A 21,938-nucleotide genomic window follows, 5' to 3' on the forward strand; every position below is an offset into this window, starting at 1 on the left:
CCCTGTTTCTCATATTTTAAGGCATCCCCATAAAATAAGCCATAGCAGGATTTTTAAGCATTCAAAGAATATAAGCCATACCCCGAAAATAAGACATAGTGATAGGAGCAGCAGCAATGCCGGCCGCGGCAGGAGGAGGAGGAAAAAAATAAGACATCCCTTGAAAATAAGCCATAGTGTGTTTTTTTGAGGAAAAAATAAATATAAGACGTGTCTTATAATATGAGAAACACGGTACTTTTTGCATGGCTGGAATGTCTCCTACTCCACGAATTCAGAGGTTGCACACCCATTCCTCTCTATCCTCCATCCAGGCAAGCAATGAACATTGCAGCCAGGCAAAAGCAGAGCTGGTGTGGCCTGGGGAAGGTGCATGGCCTGCAGATACAGTGGTACCCCGGTTTAAGTACACGATTGGTTCCAGAAGTCTGTACTTAACCTGAAGCGAACTTTCCCATTGAAAGTAATGTAAAGTGGATTAATCCGTTCCAGATGGTCCGCAGAGTAACTTAACCTGAAGCGAACTTTCCCATTGAAAGTAATGTAAAGTGGATTAATCCGTTCCAGATGGGTCCGCGGAGTACTTAAACTGAAAGTACTCAAACCGAAGCGTACTTAAACAGAGGTCTTTCAAATAAGGCTGGGGGCCATATTTGCCCTTTGGGCTTGAAGTTCCTGATCTCTGTTTCAGGACATCAATAATCTTCAACCATTTCAAACAAGCATTGAGAGACCAACTTCTTAACATATACTGCCTATGCATGGAGATGATAATAGTAATAATAATAATAATAATAATAATAATAATAATAATAATAATAATACCCCACCCATCTGGCTGCATTGCAACCCACCTTATGGCAGGCTCCAACTCTGCACTGGGTCAGCTTCAGAGTGAGACTTGCATCACTCTAGCCTTGATCTAGCTTGTTTCATAGCCTGGAGCTCCCCAGAAGACGAAGAGACCAATTGGGCTCCACAACGTTGGAGAAGATGCTCAGGAACAATCGTGTCAACTGTTCATTTCATCTCGGCATTCCATTCTATGACAGGATTGTCAGCTTTCTTAGCTGGAAATCCCCCAGATCATTCAAGAAACACACATGGTTCCATTTGTTTCTAAAGATAGGTTACCCCATCTTTAGGTGGGAACTATCAGTGTCAGTCCAAAACGTACCCAATGATGGTCTGACCATGACAAGGGAGTTCATTGTACACACACACACACACACACCCTTGGGTCCTTCCCTCATATCATTTCAAGCAAAGACCATATCAAGGGTCCATGGTGTTGGACCAATGGTCTAGATGACAACTTTGACAATCTGTTTCTTCAGCAGAGCAGGGCAGTGAATGCAGAGCAGTGTGATTCTACTTGCCCCCCTCCACTTTGTCAGTTGAATACAAGCTTTTATGTTGAGTTGCCCACAAACACCTTATTGATGCAGTGAATGAGGTGCAGATCAGCTCTGAGCTGCAAACACACTTCAGAATGAGCCATGATTATTTCAGGATAAACCAGCTCAAAATATCCTCACCATCCCCCCCACAAAAGAAAACAAGTGTGTGTGTGTGTGTGTGTGTGTGTGTGTGTGTGTGAGAGAGAGAGAGAGAGAGAGAGAAAGAGAGATGGAGGAAGAATTTGGGTAATTTCTAAATGAGTGGAGCATTGAAAGCAGATTTTTAATATCACTTTGGGGCATGTCTAACACAACATTTACGGAAACTTATTGGGCAACACACTCGGGAATGGCTGCCATTCAACTGCCTGGGAAACTTAATGTGTACTACTTGAGCAATAAGGAAATTTAAAAAATTATTAGAGAGAGATGGAATTAATACTAAATCTAGTAACAGGTGCTAGAATGAGGTTGACTCAGCCTAGGGAAAAAACAAGCAACATTCATAGCTCAGAATGATTCTCACAAGCCTGGGCATTTTGCATTGAAGACTAGACTGACACAGAGAATACTATCTTTCTTTTTTATAACATTAGAACTCAGCATCATCCAATAAAATTGAATGGGCCACTTATTCATCACTCAACACACAAATTAACTTATAGGATTGCACCTGGGATCCTTCAGGCAAAGCAGATATTCTACCACTTATAACTTACAAGAGAGGGTCCTCTTTCTCTCTCTCCACCAACTCATCCCCCCCGATGTGATTTTATCACCTCAGAACATACTTAGGGAGGTGCCTTGTGCCAAATCAGACCATTAGTCCACTGGCTAAGGCAATAGCTCTCAATGGTTTCAGATGGGTATTTTCCAGGCCTACCTAGAGATGTCTGGGAATGAAAATGGGACATTTTGCATGCCCGGCTTCTGGGTCATGTGGCCAGCATGACTAAGCCGCTTCTGGTGAAACCAGAGCAGCGCACGGAAACGCCGTTTACCTTCCCGCCGGAGCGGTACCTATTTATCTACTTGCACTTTGATGCGCTTTCTAACTGCTAAGGTGGGCAGGAGCAGGGATCAAGCAGCGGGAGCTCACCCTGTTGCGGGGATTTGAACCGCTGACCTTCTGATCAGCAAGTCCTAGGCTCTGTGGTTTAACCCACGCCACCCGCAAATCCAATAATAATATTAACCAGGCATCCCCAAACTTCAGCACTCCAGATGTTTTGAACTACAATTCCCATCTTCCCCGACCACTGGTCCTTTTAGCTAGGGATCATGGGAGTTGCAGACCAAAACATCTGGAGGGCCGCAGTTTGGGGATGCCTGAATTAACAGTCTACCGCTGCCACTACCACCATTCCACATACTTGCAACTACTAATAATGATGTGTTCAGATAATCAAGACAATGCCAGATGTAAGGCTGGGGACACTCCAGGCTGTTTCTTGTTTCTCCCCTTCCCCAGCAAACCAAAAGGTAATTTTTACCTGGGCTGACCTGCCAGACCGACCCGAGCAGAACCATCTTTCTCTCATCAAGATATCCAGGGTAGAGATGTGCTGCCTGAACTTCTGCCTCTTCGTCCTCCATCTCTTCTTCTTCTTCAATATCTCCCAGTGGCCACTCATGCCTTGTAGCTCTTTTGGCAAGCCCTCTGGCCATATTGCTCTGTTTCACTTGCCACTGTAAGCTCTCCACAGTATAAATGGGCTGCTTGCGGAGTTCTGGGATTGAGCCTGGGCTGGGAACGGAGCAGTCCTCTTGGGTGTAAATAGAGGTGAGGTACAGAAGCAATTCCTTGGAATCTGGAGGCAAAGGCTGATCCAATTTTTCCAGAATCCTGAGCCCGGAGTGACATGTGGAGAGAATGTGAAGCAAGGTCAAAACAACTGCTTTCAGATGAGTTGGCCAAAGCAAGTTTGTGTTTAAGAAGCTAGCTGGGCATAATAGGTGCCAATAAATTCCATACCTATGAGTTTTATTTCCCCATCTCAGTGTGGAGCACACCAAACCACCTTGCAAGGAACTCTCTTGTGAACCCAAGCACAGCACTAAGCAAGATCAACTTTGGAAAGTGCAAGGGGCAGAGAAAGGGAGGCTTGGAAGGCTTCATTTGATACCCAAGCCTGAGGAACCCCATCTCTGCCCTAGGGTTTGTTAAGTGCCAAGGTATTTAGAGTAATTCAAGTAAAAAGTCCCATCTCTCACCTGTGTCCACAGGGCAATGAGGAGCCAGTTCAGAGGCTGAAGTATTGGCTGCAAATCATGTTGGTTTCCTGAACTGACTCTTCTGCACTAATACCCTGAAGCCCAGGTCTCCACCACCATGCATATTCCAGCGAATAGCTTACATACTTACATGTGCATGAGATGAAGACTCGCCCAGCAAGTAGCTTCTAGGCAACAATCAAGGAGTTTTTGCCACTGCAGTGAAACATGTTGAAGAAATGGCTCCGGGGAGCTTTCACTATTTGTGTGGGAATGCATTGACTTTTTCTCTTCATGCAGAACCATGGAAGAAAAAGAAAAGAGACACTTAGCTGGCAAAGAAAGAGTGTTTAATCAAATGAGTTGGATTTGAAAAAGGAAGGCCTGGGTCAAAATTCCATATTTGCCATAATGTGGCTTTGGGCAAGTGTCACTTTGTCTCTTATCTGTAAAATGGAACCAAGAGTAGCTGATTTAACAATATGTGTTTTAAAATAGAAAAACAAGTAGATGGAGAGCCAGTTTCAAGAAAACCTCAAGGAGCATGTGTGTCAAATTTTGCTAACAGAACAAGGCATTGGTGAGAGCCAGTCTGATCAGAACAACAGCAGTTCAATTGCCATCTAACAGATGGCTTTAAATGGAGATTAGACAAAATTCATGGGGGCCAGTTCTATCAAAGGCTATTTGTCAAGTGGAACCTCCATATTCAGAAGCAGCCACTTTGAATACCAGTTGTTGTGAAGGACAGCCATTACTTTCATGCTCTGCTCATGGACTCCTTAAGAAGTTAGTCCCTGCTAGAATAAGAATGTTAGACTAGATGCATCTTTGGTTCAGTGCAGGACTATCCTTGCGTTCCAATTCTTGAGGCTTAAGCAAAAGTTATCATTAAAAAGAAGAAAACGAGGGCGTAGAAAAGAGCCCTACAAGGAGAGCAACTCCTTCCAGATTTATAGTAAATGTGACATTACTAAGGTTTTCCCGTTTGCTAGTTCCCACGAAACTGCTAATGTGTTTCCCCAATCTTCAAGGCTGTGTACACAGAAAGTCATGGTCACCTGCATTCTACTTATTCTATTTGTATTTTTTGTATGTGGTATATAAACACATGAAATAAAGACCAAAAAATATTTTTTCATATTGGTTTGCATGTTTTAGATCAGCCTTCCTCAACCTGGTACCCTTCAGAAGTTCTGGCCTCCCACTCCCATGGCTGATGGAAACTATCATCAAAACCTCTGGTGGGCACCAGGCTGGGGATAGTTACCTTAAATGCTTATTATTTGTTTTATTACATTTATATCCCACCTTTACTCCAAGGAGGTCAAGGTGGCATACTTAAGTTCTCTCCTCCCCCCTCCCCCCATTTTATCCTATGTGGTAGGGTAGGCTGAGAGCAAGTGACTGGCCCAAGTGAGCTTCACTGCTGAGTGGGGACTAGAACTCTGGACTCTCAGGTCCTAGCCCAACTCTGTAGCCACTACACCACCCTGGCTCTCAAAAAATGTTTCTGTTGATGAAGAGGATTAAACAGCGCTTTCTGTTGCTTTTTATTCCTGCAAAGGGTACAATACTCACTCGATGGTGTGCTGGTCTCTATAATTTTTGTAAGCCACCTGACGAGATAGTCCGACCGGAGTTCGGTAATCGAGAAGAATTTCTTCAGCTCACGGAAGAGCATCTCAGCCAGAGTCTGTGTGAAGTCTCTAGAGTGCAGGCCCTTCAGGAGGGGGTACCAGAGGCAACTAAAAGACTGAGGGATTCTAAAATCCCAATCCACGGTTTCTACACCACCAACATGGGGGGGGGGGAGAGAAAAAGTTATTCAAACCACCACCACCACCACCACCACCAACAACAACAGGTAATACGGTATATTGAACACCACCACATTCCCTTAATTTTCCTCAAGTTTTGAAGTTATATTTCTGCATGATTATTGTTACTACTGTTATCAGCAGGAGGGTGTAGAACCACAATCATAAGGCTTTCTCCAATGCTAGCTCTACTTAAAGCAGAGTCACTGAAATTAATAGACATGATTAACTCAATTTCATTAATTTGAAAAGGCAAGGTGCAGGGCAGTTTACTACTTTCTCATTCTGCCTTTGCCCCCTCCCCACATTTTTTGGCTATGATGGCAACTGAAAGCTATTCATTTATATTACTTAAAAATGATAATACGGTTTCCAGTTTGCTAGGATATAGCACAGATTTGTTTTATTTATTTTGAGTGGTCAGCTGCTGAAACCATGTGCATACATTTGTCAGCCAAAAGAAAAGAGAAATCTAGAGCACTAACCTAGATGTTCAATATTCAAGATGTTCAGCTCTTCCGTGGTCGGGATGAGAAAGCCATCATCAAGCAACACTTCGATCACAGCCTCCCTAGAGTCATTTCAAATCCCAGTGAGTTTCCTTCCTTCCGCTCTACCACTCCATGAGCACCAGTCACCATTGATATAACCCAACCTTCTTCAATTGTGCTTATTTAATGCCAAACCATTAGAAAGAACAAGGCTTGAGTAGACTGCACACTTCCTCCTTCCTTTCTGATCTTGGTGGTAGCTATTAACCTTAGTTCATTGGTACATTCCAATGGCCAAATGACTGTTTGCACACGCCTACAAACTAGGATCCAATCTTGACTTGCAGGAAAATGCAGATCCTACTTTGTCTGCTTTGGACAATTATTTTAAAAATATTATTTATCATTCCATTTATATATATGCCACAAACCAGAATTTCTTCTAATCTCCATATGCTAGGGGAAATGGCTTGTTTTCCTTATGCCATTCCTGTGGGAGATTAACCTATCAAATGCATATACTTCCTACATAGCATGAGAAGGGGCTAAGTCAAAAGAGCTGTATTGCTGATAGGCAGATACTAAGACCATAGAAATACAAGTGGTAGAAATGGCCCTGTGTGATATCATTTCCCTTCCTCTCTTGGAGACAAAGCAGCATATGGTACTTCCTGTTCCTCTCTCTCATCCTTTGACCAGCCATGAGGGCAGACGGTCCCGCTGCTTGCTCCAGCTTCAGGCACATGCTATACCGCCTACAGGATATTTTTTTAATGCTGCCATTGCAGTGAACTAATGCATGATTACAAAGCAAGTAAATCTTATTTTTAAATATACTTTATAAGTTGTTGCCTGATTGCTTGTTAAGTGGGATAAGAAGTAAGAAAGTAGCTTATTTCATTAGCTGGACTTGCTCAAAATAAACATTTACAGCCTAATTTCTATGCTTTTACCATAGGAATTTTTGCTGCCAAGGGTGGAATTTAAAAACTGTTCAACCCACACATGTGGCCCAGAGGGATAAATTGCAATTAATATATCTTCTTCTTTCTATTAAAACCCATCCCACAATTTCATAGTTTGGTATTACATCTGAAGAATGTTTTTGCTTTTCTGTTCTGGTTTGGAGTGAAGCTACCGGTTGTGGAAACCAAAATTGAGGAAAGAAACACACACCTTACACTTTACTTCCAATTCTCCAAATTTGTATTGCTGAGAGGATCAGAACCAGCCCACTGATAAATCAACAATAATACAGTTTGAGTCCCTATATAAAAGTTCAATAAAGTTGTGGGGGTTTAAAAAAATAAATAAAGAGGGAGGAATCTGTTTCTAAAACAGGAATATACTACAGCTAATAAAAGAGGATGGGGAGACAAATCTCATTTCTGGAAGTGCCATATAATAGTGTTAGTTTCTAAAAGGAAACTTCTAGCTGGAAAGGGAACATGTCATTGTAGTCAGTGCATCAGTTCCAGTTGCTGTAAATAGACACAGCCTCTCCCCCAGGCTGTAAAAATAGCTGCTTGTACTATAATTCAAAAGGCATGTTTCTGCAAAAACTGGGAAATGAACACCAGATCAAAATGAACAGGGGGGAAGTAGACCTCTGGTCAATTGCTCAGGGACTGCTATGCTGCTGCTATGCTGGAGCAAATTCTAAAACAGCATTAATTCTATGTTCTCTGTTCCCTCCCACCTACCACCCCATCTCCTTACTATTACCATTCTGGCACCAAAACCTGGAAGCAGGTTGGAAAGGTGAATGCAAAAGATCCCAGGTTTTAGTCCCCAGCCGCAGCTCTCCAGATTTTCCCAGCACTGTCTGGGGATGCCACAGATTTAACCCGGGACCTTCAGCATGTAAAGCATATGCTCTACCACTTGAACCACAGCCCTTCTCAAAAGGTATCAATGAAGCTGGCTTTCACTTCTTCTATCAGAAGTATCCCTGAACAGTCCCAGCCCTGCCTCCATTGCCGCTGCCAGTTGTTTTTCTCCACTTGACCTGCAAACCTGTTGGCGGATAAGCAGCTCTGAAGTGGAAGACTTACAAAAGAGAAACAGCCGGCGGGCGGGGGGGGGGGGGGAGATAAGCACATGGACATAAACACAAACACTGCTTTTTGCAACTGTCTCTCATATATTTCATTTTTATCCTACCTCAAGCTCATGCTCAAGGACTTTCCATCCATCCCCACAAGGCCTGCTCTGGGGATGTGGTGGCACCTCATCAAAATGCCCTCAGGTGGGTCCCCCTCCCATTGCTGGGCCCCTGTGGCAATGGTAACAACACCATTTAAAGTCTCCACAAATGTTGTGGTGCAATGCCTTTGTCAGGGGGCATTGTGATGCACTGGCAGAAGCTGGTGCTTATTCAGAACTTCCATCTATGAAATAATAAGGGGGACTGCTAGAGCTGACATCCACAGCAGCCCAGTGGTGTGTGGTGATGCCAGCCAATGACCAGCCCCACGCCTCCTTACTTTCAGGGAAGTCACTGTACCATGTGTTCATGGACCATGCCCTGGGGTGTACAAACCCCATATTTAACAAACAGGCATTTATACCCTGATCTGGCAACAATGGAAGGCTTAGACTACTTCTTTAAAAGGGAGGGAAAGAAAGAAAGAAAGAAAGAAAGAAAGAAAGAAAGAAAGAAAGAAAGAAAGAAAGAGGGAGAAGTGCACTTGATTGTATTCCTGCACCCTTCATAAACATATTTTTCTTTACCCTGGTAATTTTAAGAAAGCAAAATCCAACCCCTCTTCACGAAGCCTGTTCAGAGCCTGGAGAAGCCCTGCAACAGAGAGAAAGTGCTCAACTTCTCGCCTCTTAAAAGCTGCAGGCTGTTTAAAACAGATGTTTTCAAGCTTGTGAAAGGTAATGGGCCCAGCCCTTAACAGATCTCTGAAACCAAGGAAATGGGGAACCAAAACTTGAGTTTCTTGCTCAGTCACAAACCTCAACCCTCAGTGGAACTAGCTCCGGTGATCCATGGAGAAACCCCCCTCCTGGTTTCCATGCCCATCCATGTCCAGAACAGGTGCACCTTCTCTCCAGATATATATATATATATATATATATATATATATATATATATATATATATATATATATATATACACACACACACACACACACACACACACACACACACACACACAAATACATACATATTTTTTAAAAAACACCTCCCACTAGCCCAGTTTCTGCTAGAAGACCAATGTGACTAAGAACCTTGACCATTAAACTATCAACATCTTGACCAATATGACCTCAGTGATTCTACGGTAGTAGCCTTGTACCCAATATTGCTAAGAAATTTTAAGAAAGTGGGGATGGTGTGAGTTTTGCAAGGTTCTGCCCACCATCTTGATTCAAATGGCATCCACTCATATCTAAATATAATTGAAAACCTGCTACTAGATCTCAGGAATGATCATGCAAAATTGGGTTATGATATCTTAAGACAGCATTTGCCAACCAGGTGTTCTCCAGGTGTTTTGGACTACAACTCCTTTCAGCCCCTGGAAAGCAACCAGGTTGGCAAAGGCTGTCTTAAGAGGTGTCCAAATGTACAGCAAACAGACAAACAACATTCCAAAATATATAGGAAATATATAGTAAAAGCTGGCTATCAATATGTGATGTCAATCTTACTATACCTAATTTAATTAAATTTTATACATGAATCACTTCCATTTGGAGGGCTGCATCCAGAAGTGGCCCTCTGTGGGCCACTCACCTACCAATTACCTAATGTAATAAGAAATCTGGTTATCAAAACTCCCAAGTCACAGCTGCAAAGGAAAATTCTACAAGTATGGGAAAGGTGGTCAGAGTTTGCCCAAAACTGATTAGTATGCTTGAGGGCAAGTAATTAGGCCCAACGGCCAGATGTTCTCCAACACCACTTAAAAGTTCTTGTGATATTACAGTATTCTATTCATTATATAAATTTATATATTGCTTCTCATATTTAAGTACCAAAGCAGCATACAACATACAAACACAATAGACCAGGCATCCCCAAACTTTGCCCCTCCAGATGTTTTAGACTACAATTCTCATCATCCTTGACCACTGGTCCTGTTAGCTAGGGATCATGGGAGTTGTAGGCCAAAACATCTGGAGGGCCGCAGTTTGGGGATGCCTGCAATAGACCATCAATTGGTGTTGGATAACAACTACCAGTAGCTCTTTTTTAATTTTTACACTGAGTACAAATGAATGCTGCGGACTAGAGATGCACTCTTGACCCCCATACATTTAAAAGGAACACCTGAATGAAGCCTACACATAAACTTCAACATGTGTAATCTGGTACCTGGGAAGTAGGAGGGTCCCAGATTGAGCATTCTGTTGCTTAGTGCTACCAAAAGACATTGTGCACTGGTGATTGCTTATTACATTATTTGTGATACTGAGAAGGAAATAGTACAAGAAAGTTCCAATTTGTTATTTTTTCGCTATCGTACTCTCACAAATAGCAAAAATGTCTCCGGAAGTTGCAAGTAGTTAGGATTACAATAAGATGCTGCTGCCTCTGTAATAGACATTGGCTTGAAACATTTCCAGACCTTTGACTAAATAAACAATCTATGGCCTTTTAAACAGTTGCGGGGTGGGTGGGGGAGTTGTTGTTTTGTTTGTTATATTGTTTGCTTTTACACTGTAAACTGTCCTGCAATCATCAGATGAAGGACAGCATATAAATTTGATAAACAAATAATAAACATCTCAAGGGAAAGACATTGGCTCCCCATGGTGCAGATAATACTTTAAATGCATGGAGGTCAAGGAACAGGTCACAGTGAAACCTCCCATCGCTCTCCCCACCCCTCTTCCCTTCATTTGTAACCAAATGTACGCATGAAAAAGGGTAAAAACCTAAAGGACTGAAGGGAAAGATAACTCTGACGTGGGCCTCTTTCCCCAAAGGTCACCTGAGGAACAGTCATTATGTCTCATCAAGAGGACGCAGATGCTTTAAGCGAGGGGATTGCACCAAGAAGTTGTTGCTTTCTGAATGCTATCCACTTCTTCAAAGCACTTCCCCACACCCTGGATGTTGGGAAATTTCCAGTTGCTATACAGCTGAAGTCACAATCAGGTGCCAATTTCTACTTAATAAAAGTATAATAAAAGAAACTGGGGGTGGGGACCACTCATATTCACATCCCTGAAGAGCTTGAGATCATCTGGTTTCAATTTCTCACCCTGAAGAACATCTACAACAGCTTTGGCTAACCTGGTGCCCTCTAGTCATTTCAGATCACAATTCCCATCAGCCCTAGCCAGCCCCTACAACCTAACTATTACCTAGTACGCTTCAAGCTAAGATGACTTGCACTAGCATTGATAATTAAAAAGAAGACTGTGCCTTAAGAACCATAACCCCCAAAAGCAGAAAAAAAAGACATTACTGAGCCTAGTCTTGACTTCTATACACCTCCAAATTTGTTGGCCACTTGGTACATATCAGAATAGCCAGTATTGAGGTATATGTGTTTCAGTGTTTATATATATGGATATAGATACTTTATGACTGCACAACAATTATTCTTAATAATCCTATTCATTAACTTTGCACCCTTCAATGCTTCATTCTAATTAATACCACCTCTGGTGTTGTTGTTTTTCTGGGGAGATACTATTGAGGCAGCACTGCCAGCATTTTGTTAGCATTTTTCTGAAAGAAAAAAAAATTCAGAACCCTTTTCACAGGTCATCATCGTCATAATTTATTATTTATATGCCGTCCATCTGACTGGGTTGGCCCAGCCATATAGACATTCCTGCTTGTACAGAGAGAACCAAATAGGAAAAGCAGCCTCTGAAATTAGCTCCATATACACCTGTCCATATACAGTGGTACCTCGCAAGACGAATGCCTTGCGCAACGAAAAACTCGCAAGATGAAAGCGCTTTGCGATCTTTTTGTTGACTCACAAGACAATTTTTTCTATGGCCGTGCTTCGCAAGACGAATATTTTTGCTTTTTTTTTTGCTTTGCTTTGTTTACATTGGAAAACTGCAAGACAAAATTTTCGCAATACAAAACGACTCGCGGAACGAATTAATTTTGTCTTGCGAGGCATCACTGTACACCAAATGCCTGGTCTACACATTCTCCAGAAATGAGGTGGTAGAATGCACTGCATCACCTTAGATTGCAGGTGATGCGTGCCATTTTCAAATGCCCACCCTATATAAAATATAAAATAAAAATTATGCAAATACGAATCTAGCATGAAATGAGTGTGGACTATTCAGAATTAAGACAAAATGACAGGAAGAATTCGAAACGGCGGGATCAGAGGTTCCTAGAAGATTGGAGTAAATACGCGAACTATTTGAAAATCAATTGTAAACAATTGAATATGCTAGTAGGACTGCAAGAAGTTTTGTAAGGAGGACTATATGAAATATTGCAGATAAAACTTATGAAAAGGACTAGTAGTTATGAAAAATGAAATGCAGGACTAAGTGAAAAGATCGAAAATCACTAGACGTAGTTAATGGAAGTCCAAAAAAATGTTGTATAAGATAAGATGTTAGGTGGAGTTTGGAAAATATATGTGTAAAAAAATCTCTCTCTCTCTCTCTCTATATATATATGAATGAAATGAGTGTGCTAGATTTTTACATGCAGAGATGCATTTGTTTTACATGGAACTGAGTCTAACCTGGGATTCCCCGTAAACTACATTCTGAAGCAAGACAGTCCAACTTTCAACTTACGTCTCTACCACGTCATACTCCTGCTGGGCAACACATCCCCTTTTGTGGCCTTTCAATGGGTCAAACCTACAAACAACCCCGCAGAAAGAGTAAATTCTAAACTCCATTCACTTGGGCCACCTGGGTGCTGGAGGTTGTTGGCAGACTCACAAGTTTGTGTCAGTAAATTCATATGAAGTTATCTATCAAACCACAGTATCATTCTCAAACGTTCAAGGTTTCAAGCAAAATAATTTACGACCTATTTCAAGATTCCTGACATACAGAACACAAAGTAACAGTTACTCCCATGTTTTAAATTTGTTGGCCTTGGAAGGATTTTTTATCAGCAGTTAAAGATATTTTTTCAAAGCAGAGGATATTGGGCTGCTTGAAGGTTCTCCAAGGCCCTCAATGGAGTGACCCACTGGGTGGGCTCCAGCTTGGAATCAGGGTTCGATCAACTGAGCACACATGGGGGTGGGAGAGGAAGGAAATGTGCCATTGGCAGCACTGTTTAGCTGTATTCCTCTGTTGCTCCGGTGGGAGAGGAGCTGACAGCAACATATGGCCTGGGCCGCTGCCAGGAATCTTCTGGAGCAATTGACCACAGCCCCACACCTCCTCCCCATCTCTCTGGCACTAACAGGATGCAACACAGTCTCATTAGGACTGCCTTTCCCCATCCTCACACATGGAAGAGGCGAACCCTGCGATGCAACACCACTCCCATCACACATTTCAGCTACCTAGACATTATCATGGGACAGAAGGAGACAAAGTGAAGGAAACTAATATCTAGTCCCAGTCACATTCAACAGACTACCTGTTATTGGGTCGCAGTAAGAAAGTGCCAACTACTGACACTCTTGGCAACACAGTAAACTATACTTTTTCTGCAGGAATCTCCAGACAGAAGTCAAAGCTCAGAAAAAATAAATAAAACAAACAAATACAATTAGTCACAGCAGTCTGATGCATGGGACGAGGACACAGCTCAGCAGCAGAGCACCTGCTTTCCATATACGTAGAAGGTATCAGGCTCAATCCTTCTCATTATGGATGAGATTGAGGTTGAATCCTGACAAGACTGAAGTACTGTTTTGGGGGGACAGGGGGCAGGTGGGTGTGGGGGACTCCCTGGTCCTGAATGGGATAACTGTGCCCCTGAGGGACCAGGTGCGCAGCCTGGGAGTCATTTTGGACTCACAGCTGTCCATGGAGGCGCAGGTTAATTCTGTGTCCAGGGCGGCTGTCTACCAGCTCCATCTGGTACGCAGGCTGAGACCCTACCTGCCCACAGACTGTCTCACCAGAGTAGTGCATGCTCTGGTTATCTCCTGCTTGGACTACTGCAATGCGCTCTACGTGGAGCTACCTTTGAAGGTGACCCGGAAACTGCAATTAATCCAGAATGCGGCAGCCAGACTGGTGACTGGGAGCGGCCGCCAGGACCACATAACACCGGTCCTGAGAGATCTACATTGGCTCCCAATAAGTTTCCAAGCACAATTCAAAGTGTTGGTGCTGACCTTTAAAGCCCTAAACGGCCTCCACCCCCATCATTCTGCCCGGACACTGAGATCCAGCGCCGAGGCCCTTCTGGTGGTTCCCTCACTGTGAGAAGCAAAGCTACAGGGAACCAGGCAGAGGGCCTTCTCGGTTGTGGCCCCTGCCCTGTGGAACGCCCTCCCTCCCATCCGAGGTCAGAGAGATAAACCACTACCTGACATTTAGAAAATACCTAAAGGCAGTCCTGTTTAGGGAAGTTTTTAGTCTGTGATATTTTAATGTATTTTGATGTGTGTTGGAAGCCGCCCAGAGTGGCGGGGGAGACCTGGGCAGATGGGCGGGGTACGAATAATAATAATAATTATTTAATAGATGAGAAAGATCTTTTACCGAAGACCCTTGGGCCTGCAGACTCTCAGTCTCGGTCCAAAGCTGCTTCCTAGGTTCATACAGTCATACCTCGGTTGCGAATGTGATCTGTGTGGGAGGCACGTTTGCAACCCACAGCGCCGTGTCTGTGCATGCGCATGACGCGATTTGGCGCTTCTGCGCATGATGTCATTTTGCGTTTCTACACTAGTGCCGAAACCCAGAAGTAACCCGTTCTGGTACTTCCAGGTTCGGCGTGGAGCACAACCCGAAAACACGTAACCCGCAGTGTTCGCAACCCGAGGTATGACACTATACTTATTGGGAGGACAGGCTCTGTTTGAGCTGTTGTCCGAATAAAATCAGGCCTAGCATCATCTAGAAACAGACAAGGAGAGCACCTTTTTTGGCCTACAAATGCTCAGATTCAATCCTCAGCAACTGCAGACAATCAGGTAGTAAATGACGGAAAACCTCCACTTAACACTTTGAAGAAGCTCTTCCTGCCAGATTTGACCATACTGGGCTAGAAAAATAAGAATTTCTTCTTATACAAATTTGTGGAATAAAAAGCTACCGGTGGTTACTAGCAGTAATTATACTGAAATAAGGCAGCTTACTGCACTCCTTGGACAGTTTTTGTAGTCGGCACAGTTCTCTCTGTTATTGTTTACTGTTCAGACTAATTAATGCTTTAAAACAACTGGCCCAAATTCGACAGACTGTAATTTTTGCTAGTCAAATGCTAAACTAACACCTACTCTCTCTGCCCATAGCATGTAGTGCCCTGGACTGTGACAGCTGATCTCGGAAAGGGAGCTGGTGGGTGAATTGCCTTGTATTTGGGCAGGAGATAGACCCAGATGAACACCACAAATCACATGATATAGCAATTTAAAATGCTACTGCAGCCTTGTGGCTACTGATCCCTTTCCCTTCACTCTGAGCTGGACAAGTTTTTGCATGTGAAGAAAGCAGTCTCAACAGAAACACATTTCCCTTCACTTTTTTGTGAAATGCGTTAGAAGCATGCACTGTGGTGTATTCTCTCATCCAAGACTCCTAAGCAAGATAGAGGTGGGGTGGTTGTCTTGTGTTGCAGAGCCACCTCCTACCCTTCCTGTTGCCCATCACTAGAAAACAGGAGGCCCTGCTGAAATGCTAAGTGCCAAAATCAAATTCTGCTTTATCAAGAAACAGCAAGACATGCTTAAAAGGACACAGAAATGTAAATAACTGAGCTGAACACTGAAGCACATCTTCTGCGCTGTCAGGGAATAATGCAAACAGAACAGTTGCTATGAGAACTCCACAATCTGCAGAGACAAGAGGGCAAAAGTTCATTGTCTGCAGATGTTTAGGAGGTTGACACAACCTTCTCTCCTTCACAGCATGGTGGTCCTGATAATACTCTTCCCCCTACACATGGGAGCAAGACTGCACCTTTCACGCCCTCTCTGTGTTCACAAATGGGCAGTATCTAACTGGGAAATATCATACATCAAATGCTATGTACTTGCAGGCACGGTAGACACCTGCCACTCAGTCTCAACTAGGTTAAAGTCCTTCCTTACCTGTTCTCTAGGAACAACTCTTTCACCTGGGCCACAATCCACTGTATCTCTGAGGAAGAGTTGTACCACAATTTGCAGACCTGATTGATGTCCTGAAGTTGCTGGAGAACCTAACACAAAGAGGAAGACTCAATTAACAGGCTGGATTACTGTAATGCACTCTATGTGGGACTGCCTTTGGGTCTGGTTCAGAAGTTCCAGAATGTGGCAGCCAGATTGCTGATGAGGGCATCTGGCCAAGAATTACGTGACACCACTGTTAAAACAGCTGCCCCGGGTGTCCATCTGATACCAAGCAGATTCAACGTCCTTGCATTAATTTGCAAAGCCCTGAATAACTTAGGTTCAGGACACCTTGGGAATTGCCCAAACACTTATACCCCAGCTTGATATTTGAGATAATCTGCAGAAGCATCTTGGGTTGTTCCCTAAGTTGGTGAGGCTCATTTGCCAACAAGAAACTGAGCCTTTAGTTTCACTGGCCCAGTCCTGGGGAACACTCTGCCAACAGAGATTGAGCAGGTTCCTTCTGTGTCAACTTTTAAACAGGTAGGTAGCCGTGTTGGTCTGAGTCGAAGCAAAATAAAAAAATTCCTTCAGTAGCACCTTAAAGACCAACTAAGTTTATATTTTGGTATGAGCTTTCGTGTGCATGCACACTTCTTCAGATAAGTGTGCATGCACACGAAAGCTCATACCAAAATAAAAACTTAGTTGGTCTTTAAGGTGCTACTGAAGGAATTTTTTTATTTAACTTTTAAACAGCCACTGCTGAAACTTTTTATATTCTGTCAGGCCTATGTAGGCAATTAAAACATTAAATGTTCCACAACAGTTAATTGATATCCGTTTTTAACTTTTTAATATGATTTCTATTGTACTGTAACGTTTTGTTTTATTGCTGTAAACCACTTGGATACATTTTTATGATACAGCAGTATATATATTTACGGATATATAAATAAACAGGAGGAATTGTGCTGTACAACACCAACGGTAAAAAAGAACAACTCAGGAGTAAGAAGTCCAGTGAAAAATAGCCTCACTGGATCCATTCATCAGTGTTCAGGGATGGGTCATCCATTGCTACTCATCTATTGCCAGTGCAGAAGTGATCTGTACCAGTAAAAAAGGGTGGGGAATCAATCAATCTACCTCTTTATTATGTTCAATGATGAGAACTGGGGTGGGGCAACTTTCTGGCTCCACGGGCCAGATCCTTATTGGGATCAGCCTCACAGGCAAAACTGGACAGGCAGGTGGGCTGTCAAAATCCTTTGCATGGGGTTGCTGCCTAGGGACCACACCACAAGGGATACTGCATCAGCCATATGTTCCAGCACTTTTGGGAGCACTGAACGAGGCTGGCAAACTGCATGCTTCCCCACTCCATGCCACTGACAAGGACATGAGAAGCAAGGCTGGAGTTTACAAGTGACAGCAGCAAGTGGGAACTCTCCGCTTTGCTGCTTTAATTGGCAAAACATAGTTGTGTTTCTCCCCCCACTCCCAAAATCACTTTACAGGGATGGGAGAAACAGGGCTACTTAGTGCTGTGTTTGAGCATAAGAGAGTCCTCCATGAAGGCAGCACTTTTGTGAGCCTGAACCCAACACTATGCAGCCTTATTCCTTTTGACCCTCTCAAGTGGCATCAGCTGATAGGAGGGTAGGCATGGTTTGGGGAAAATGGCCTCTCGGGCTGAATTGGACCCCTACTGGGGAGGTTCCCCACCCCTCTAACATGACATTTAAATGATACATGGTATGTACATTTGGAGCACAATTCCCTATTTGAAATTTAGTCCTCAGTATGATTCTCTATATGCATTGTCAAAAGATCCAGGGAAAATATAATGTGGTATCTAGAGCAAAACTTCTTGAACTTTATATTATACTACTTCAAAAATGAATCAGGAAGAGGCGGCAAGAGTATTGCTACTCTTCCAAGAACTGGAAGACCCATGAATTACCAACAGTGGACGATTGGCAAATGAAATTGATGGAGTATATGGAACTGGCCGAGATGACCGGGAGAATCCGCGACCGGGGAGAACAAGCGACAGAAGAAGATTGGAAAGATTTTAAAATTTATTTTAAAAAAGATGGTAAAATTGTATATTGAGATAAGATTTAGAAGTTTATAGAAACTGCGGGTTTGGGAATTATGTGAAGTAAATTGAAGTATGAGAGATTTGAAATCATAAGGAGTTTTAAATAATGAATTGGAAATTGCTAAAGATAAAGGAGTATTGAACCACAGACGGAGGGAACTCGAGGAAGTCCCCCTCCCCATACAATGTTAAAAGAATAAGGATTTTGCATTTGGATTTCTGTATTTGTCTTTTTAATGTTGTTTTATTGTGCTTATTGTTATTTTTATATTGTGCTGTTTCTTTTTGTTGTAAAATCAATAAAAATTATTATTTAAAAAATGAATCAGGAAGACCTCTTTAGAGTACAAATCTGTGAAACTTACCTCAAATTGTAGATTTTTATAGGAAACCAGAATTTCCATGACTTTCTCTGGGAAGGCAAGTGAAGAAGAAAGACAGTAAATGTTTTGAAATCTATGAAACGCAAAACACCCTGAGCACCATTTCTTCAAACAGCAGGATGCTAATTTAACAAATAACTACATATTATTTCCATCAAAAGAACTCTTTCCATCATAAGACCCCTGAGGGTCATCTAGTCCAACCCCCTGTAAAATTACCCTTGAGGTCCCTTCCAACTCTACAATTCTATGGTTTTATGAGAGCTGATAAACTGAAGCTCAATTCAGTCCTTGCCTATGGCCTTGCTAACTGGGACTGATGGGAGTTGTAGCTCAAAACAAGTAGAGAGCACTCAAGCACCAGATTGGTGAAGGCTGATCTGGGTAATACACTGCATTGCATTTTTGTTGAGACATGCTTCTGAAGCTGAAGCCTTTTTCAGGCAGGGATGCCAAAAATCCCTGCAGTTAGTAGCCATGAGGACATGTACAATGAGGGTGAGAATGGTGAACTAACATCTAATATGCTCTCCACACCCTCATCTCCAGCAAGCCCCAACCCCAGGTTATCAGTGCTTCGGCATGACTCAATGCAGGGGTGGAGAACTGAAGGTGGACTAGTGGGCGATATCCTTACCCCCACCAACTCCTGCGGACCAAACCTGTCAAGCAAGTGGGGCTAGCAACAAGACAATAATCTGATGTCACAACAGCTTAAGGTGAACACTTTCCTTTCCCTATGTGCTTTGACTTGAGCGATGCAGGCAAACAGTGCTTTTAAGGTGCTGAAAATCAGCTGATTGCCAACTATGGCAAAGCCCCGTAGAGATTATCAGACCAGGTTAAGGTACAACTGGTGCCTGCAAACCCTGCTTTCAGCAGCAAGCAGGATCTTTTACCTGTGGACTTTTACCTGCCCACTGTGTGGCAATTGGGTGTGGCTTGGCCAAAACAGCTTGGAGAGCCAAATGGGGATGCCCAGTGGGCCTGATTAGGCTCTGTGGGTTGGAGGCTTCCCCACAGCAGCTCCAAAAGATGATGGAATATTTGGTGAAACCTCTGCCATCATGCAGAGAAAACTGCACACACATTAGAAACATTTTGTGGGATTTTTTTTGAAGGGTTACTTATTGGCTTTAGTTAACACAAAAGGGGATCCGTATATCAAAATGAGGGTTCCTGTTCAGGGATGACCAGCCACGTAGCACTGTTTGGGGCTCACATTTTCTTTCCCAGTGTGCCAGAGTGCTTAAGGCATTGGTACTACTTTCCAGCACTGAGCATGAAGGCTTAATTGCCATATAGATGGAGATTGGGTGGGGTGGCGGAGGAGAGGGTAAAACATTGGAGAAGTTTCTTTAAATCTAATGGCAACACCTTCCCAACCCTTCAGAGTATTATAAGCTTCTTAGGGGCCCAAAGTGTCTAGTTTCATCTCCCCAATTTCCATCTGAATTGACAATTCCATGCCTCAACTTCTCCCACAGATGCAGACTTGTTACTAGGTTCATACCATTGACCTCTAGCTCATTTCCTCTCCTCTCTGCCCCCAGCTTCCCACTTCAAGAGAACAATGCAGAAATCCAGGATTTTAGCATAGCTGTAACTGGGCGGCAGTGTGTACCCACATGGCGACTATACTTACCTTGAAACACCACATTTCTCTGACAGTCGAGGGACTCCAATTTTTCAGGCTCCATTATACTGCTGATGAACCCGGTACCTGCTAGTGGAGATTCCTCATCCTCATCACATCCTCTTACTAGGTTATTGGCCAACTGGCGGCTCCAATATGTTTGCCGGAGCCATTCCAGGACAACATCACAGCCTGGAGGTGACAACACATTATACAGTATAGAGAAGATAGTAAAACAAAGGTAGGCTGTAGTCAAGTGAAATATTTACAAGTAATTTCTCATAACTGCTCCATACAGGGAAACATGTGCAGAGGGCAGTAACACTGTCTTTTCAGTGGCTGCCCCTCTGTTATGGAATGCTCTCCCAAAGGAGGTTCACCTGGTGTCAACACTGTCAACTTTTAGGCACCAGGAAAATACATTGTTGTTCTTCCTGGAATATGGATCTTCACATGGTTTATTTGCTTAATACATCCATATACCGCCTTCCTACCAGTGCACTTATGGTGCTCTACAATGTAAAATAATGACTGTAACTAGCTTGGTGGATCACAACCTGGATGAGCCTGTTCTTAGACTATCTGGAATTAGAATCATACAGTTGGACAGGACCAAAATTTTGCCCAGCATGGGGCTCTGCTGGAGCAAAAAGACAGGCTAGCACTTCCTCTCTTCCATCTACAGTGATGCTCTACTGCCTTCTGTTCCCCTACAAATGAACACTATCTGCCCTATCTGCCCTATCTTCAGATCATCCAGTTTCTCTATTGGTGAAAGCATTTGCCAAGCCCTAAATGCGCAGCACCACCTGCTGGAAATAACAAAGTACTGCACATAGTGGTTAGGCGTTTGGTGAGACAGAGCAGCCCACTGGAGCAGAAGAGCAGCAGGTGAAGGTGGAATAAGAGTTAAATGTCTCTTTTGCCCCAATGTTATCTGATCAAAAAGGTCCTCAAAAGCACGAGACTTGCAATGGTTCCACATAAATCTCCAGTACTCTCGGAGCTACATGCTGAGTGGGTCATGCCCAGAAAGCAAGGCTAGAAGTAAACGAAAAATTACAAGAACTCGGGCCAGAAAGGATAATTTCAAAAGATCTTCACAAAGTTTTATTCAGGATAACTTCCAGTAAATATCAACATCAGGACAAGGCCCTGTTTCGATGATTCTTCATCAGCGAGGTTTCTCAGGTCTAAGTGTACCAAGTATGTTTGCTTTGGTAAGCAAGGCTGACGGGCTCTTTTCATGCCAGGTAATCCAATCTCATCAATTTTAAACTCTGTGGTTTGCATGGGGGGGGGGATGCCCAACCAGTGGGCCAGCACTGGAAAGCTAGTAAAGGCTTGTAAGATCTCACAAGGGTATCCCAGAGCCAGCATGCTGAGCAGGCCTTGGCCCCCAAGCAAGGCAGAGAGCTTAAAAGCTCTTTCTATGCCAGGTAACTCTATGTCTTGCTTTGCTTTGCCCTGTACAATTTCAACCTGTCTGCCTTCAACTGTGTCAGTTAGTGAAAGTTAATCGCATGTAATGCGCAATCATACTGCACACAGATTGTCAACGAGACTGATATTCCATATTTATCACCTGCAGATCTACTCCTCCCTCAAAGGACACCGACCTTTGTCTCTTACTACCCCTTCTGCCTGGAAATACCTTTCCAGAATACCTCGCTTCCAACCCTTCCTCAAAACACACCTCTT

At 43.2% G+C, this 21,938-nt stretch overlaps 1 protein-coding gene across 3 annotated transcripts in view; it reads right to left on the reverse strand.

Annotated features, from left to right (window-relative positions):
* Positions 1-21,938, reverse strand: part of LAS1L (LAS1 like ribosome biogenesis factor) — a 37,669-nt gene that overhangs the window by 10,343 nt on the left and 5,388 nt on the right. For 2 of the 3 annotated variants that reach the window (XM_035113575.2, XM_035113576.2), the window contains exons 6-12: positions 20,247-20,429; positions 18,584-18,630; positions 16,106-16,215; positions 5,920-6,005; positions 5,196-5,402; positions 3,766-3,904; positions 2,894-3,246 (exon numbers count right to left, since the gene is read on the reverse strand). In XM_035113575.2, the coding sequence (XP_034969466.1) occupies positions 2,894-3,246; positions 3,766-3,904; positions 5,196-5,402; positions 5,920-6,005; positions 16,106-16,215; positions 18,584-18,630; positions 20,247-20,429 (1,125 nt within the window). The remainder of the gene's footprint in view (positions 1-2,893; positions 3,247-3,765; positions 3,905-5,195; positions 5,403-5,919; positions 6,006-16,105; positions 16,216-18,583; positions 18,631-20,246; positions 20,430-21,938) is intronic. The other variant, XM_060270552.1, reaches the window with a different exon arrangement.

Source organism: Zootoca vivipara, chromosome Z (genome assembly GCF_963506605.1).
Source record: "Zootoca vivipara chromosome Z, rZooViv1.1, whole genome shotgun sequence".
NCBI classification, from domain to species: Eukaryota; Metazoa; Chordata; class Lepidosauria; order Squamata; family Lacertidae; genus Zootoca; species Zootoca vivipara.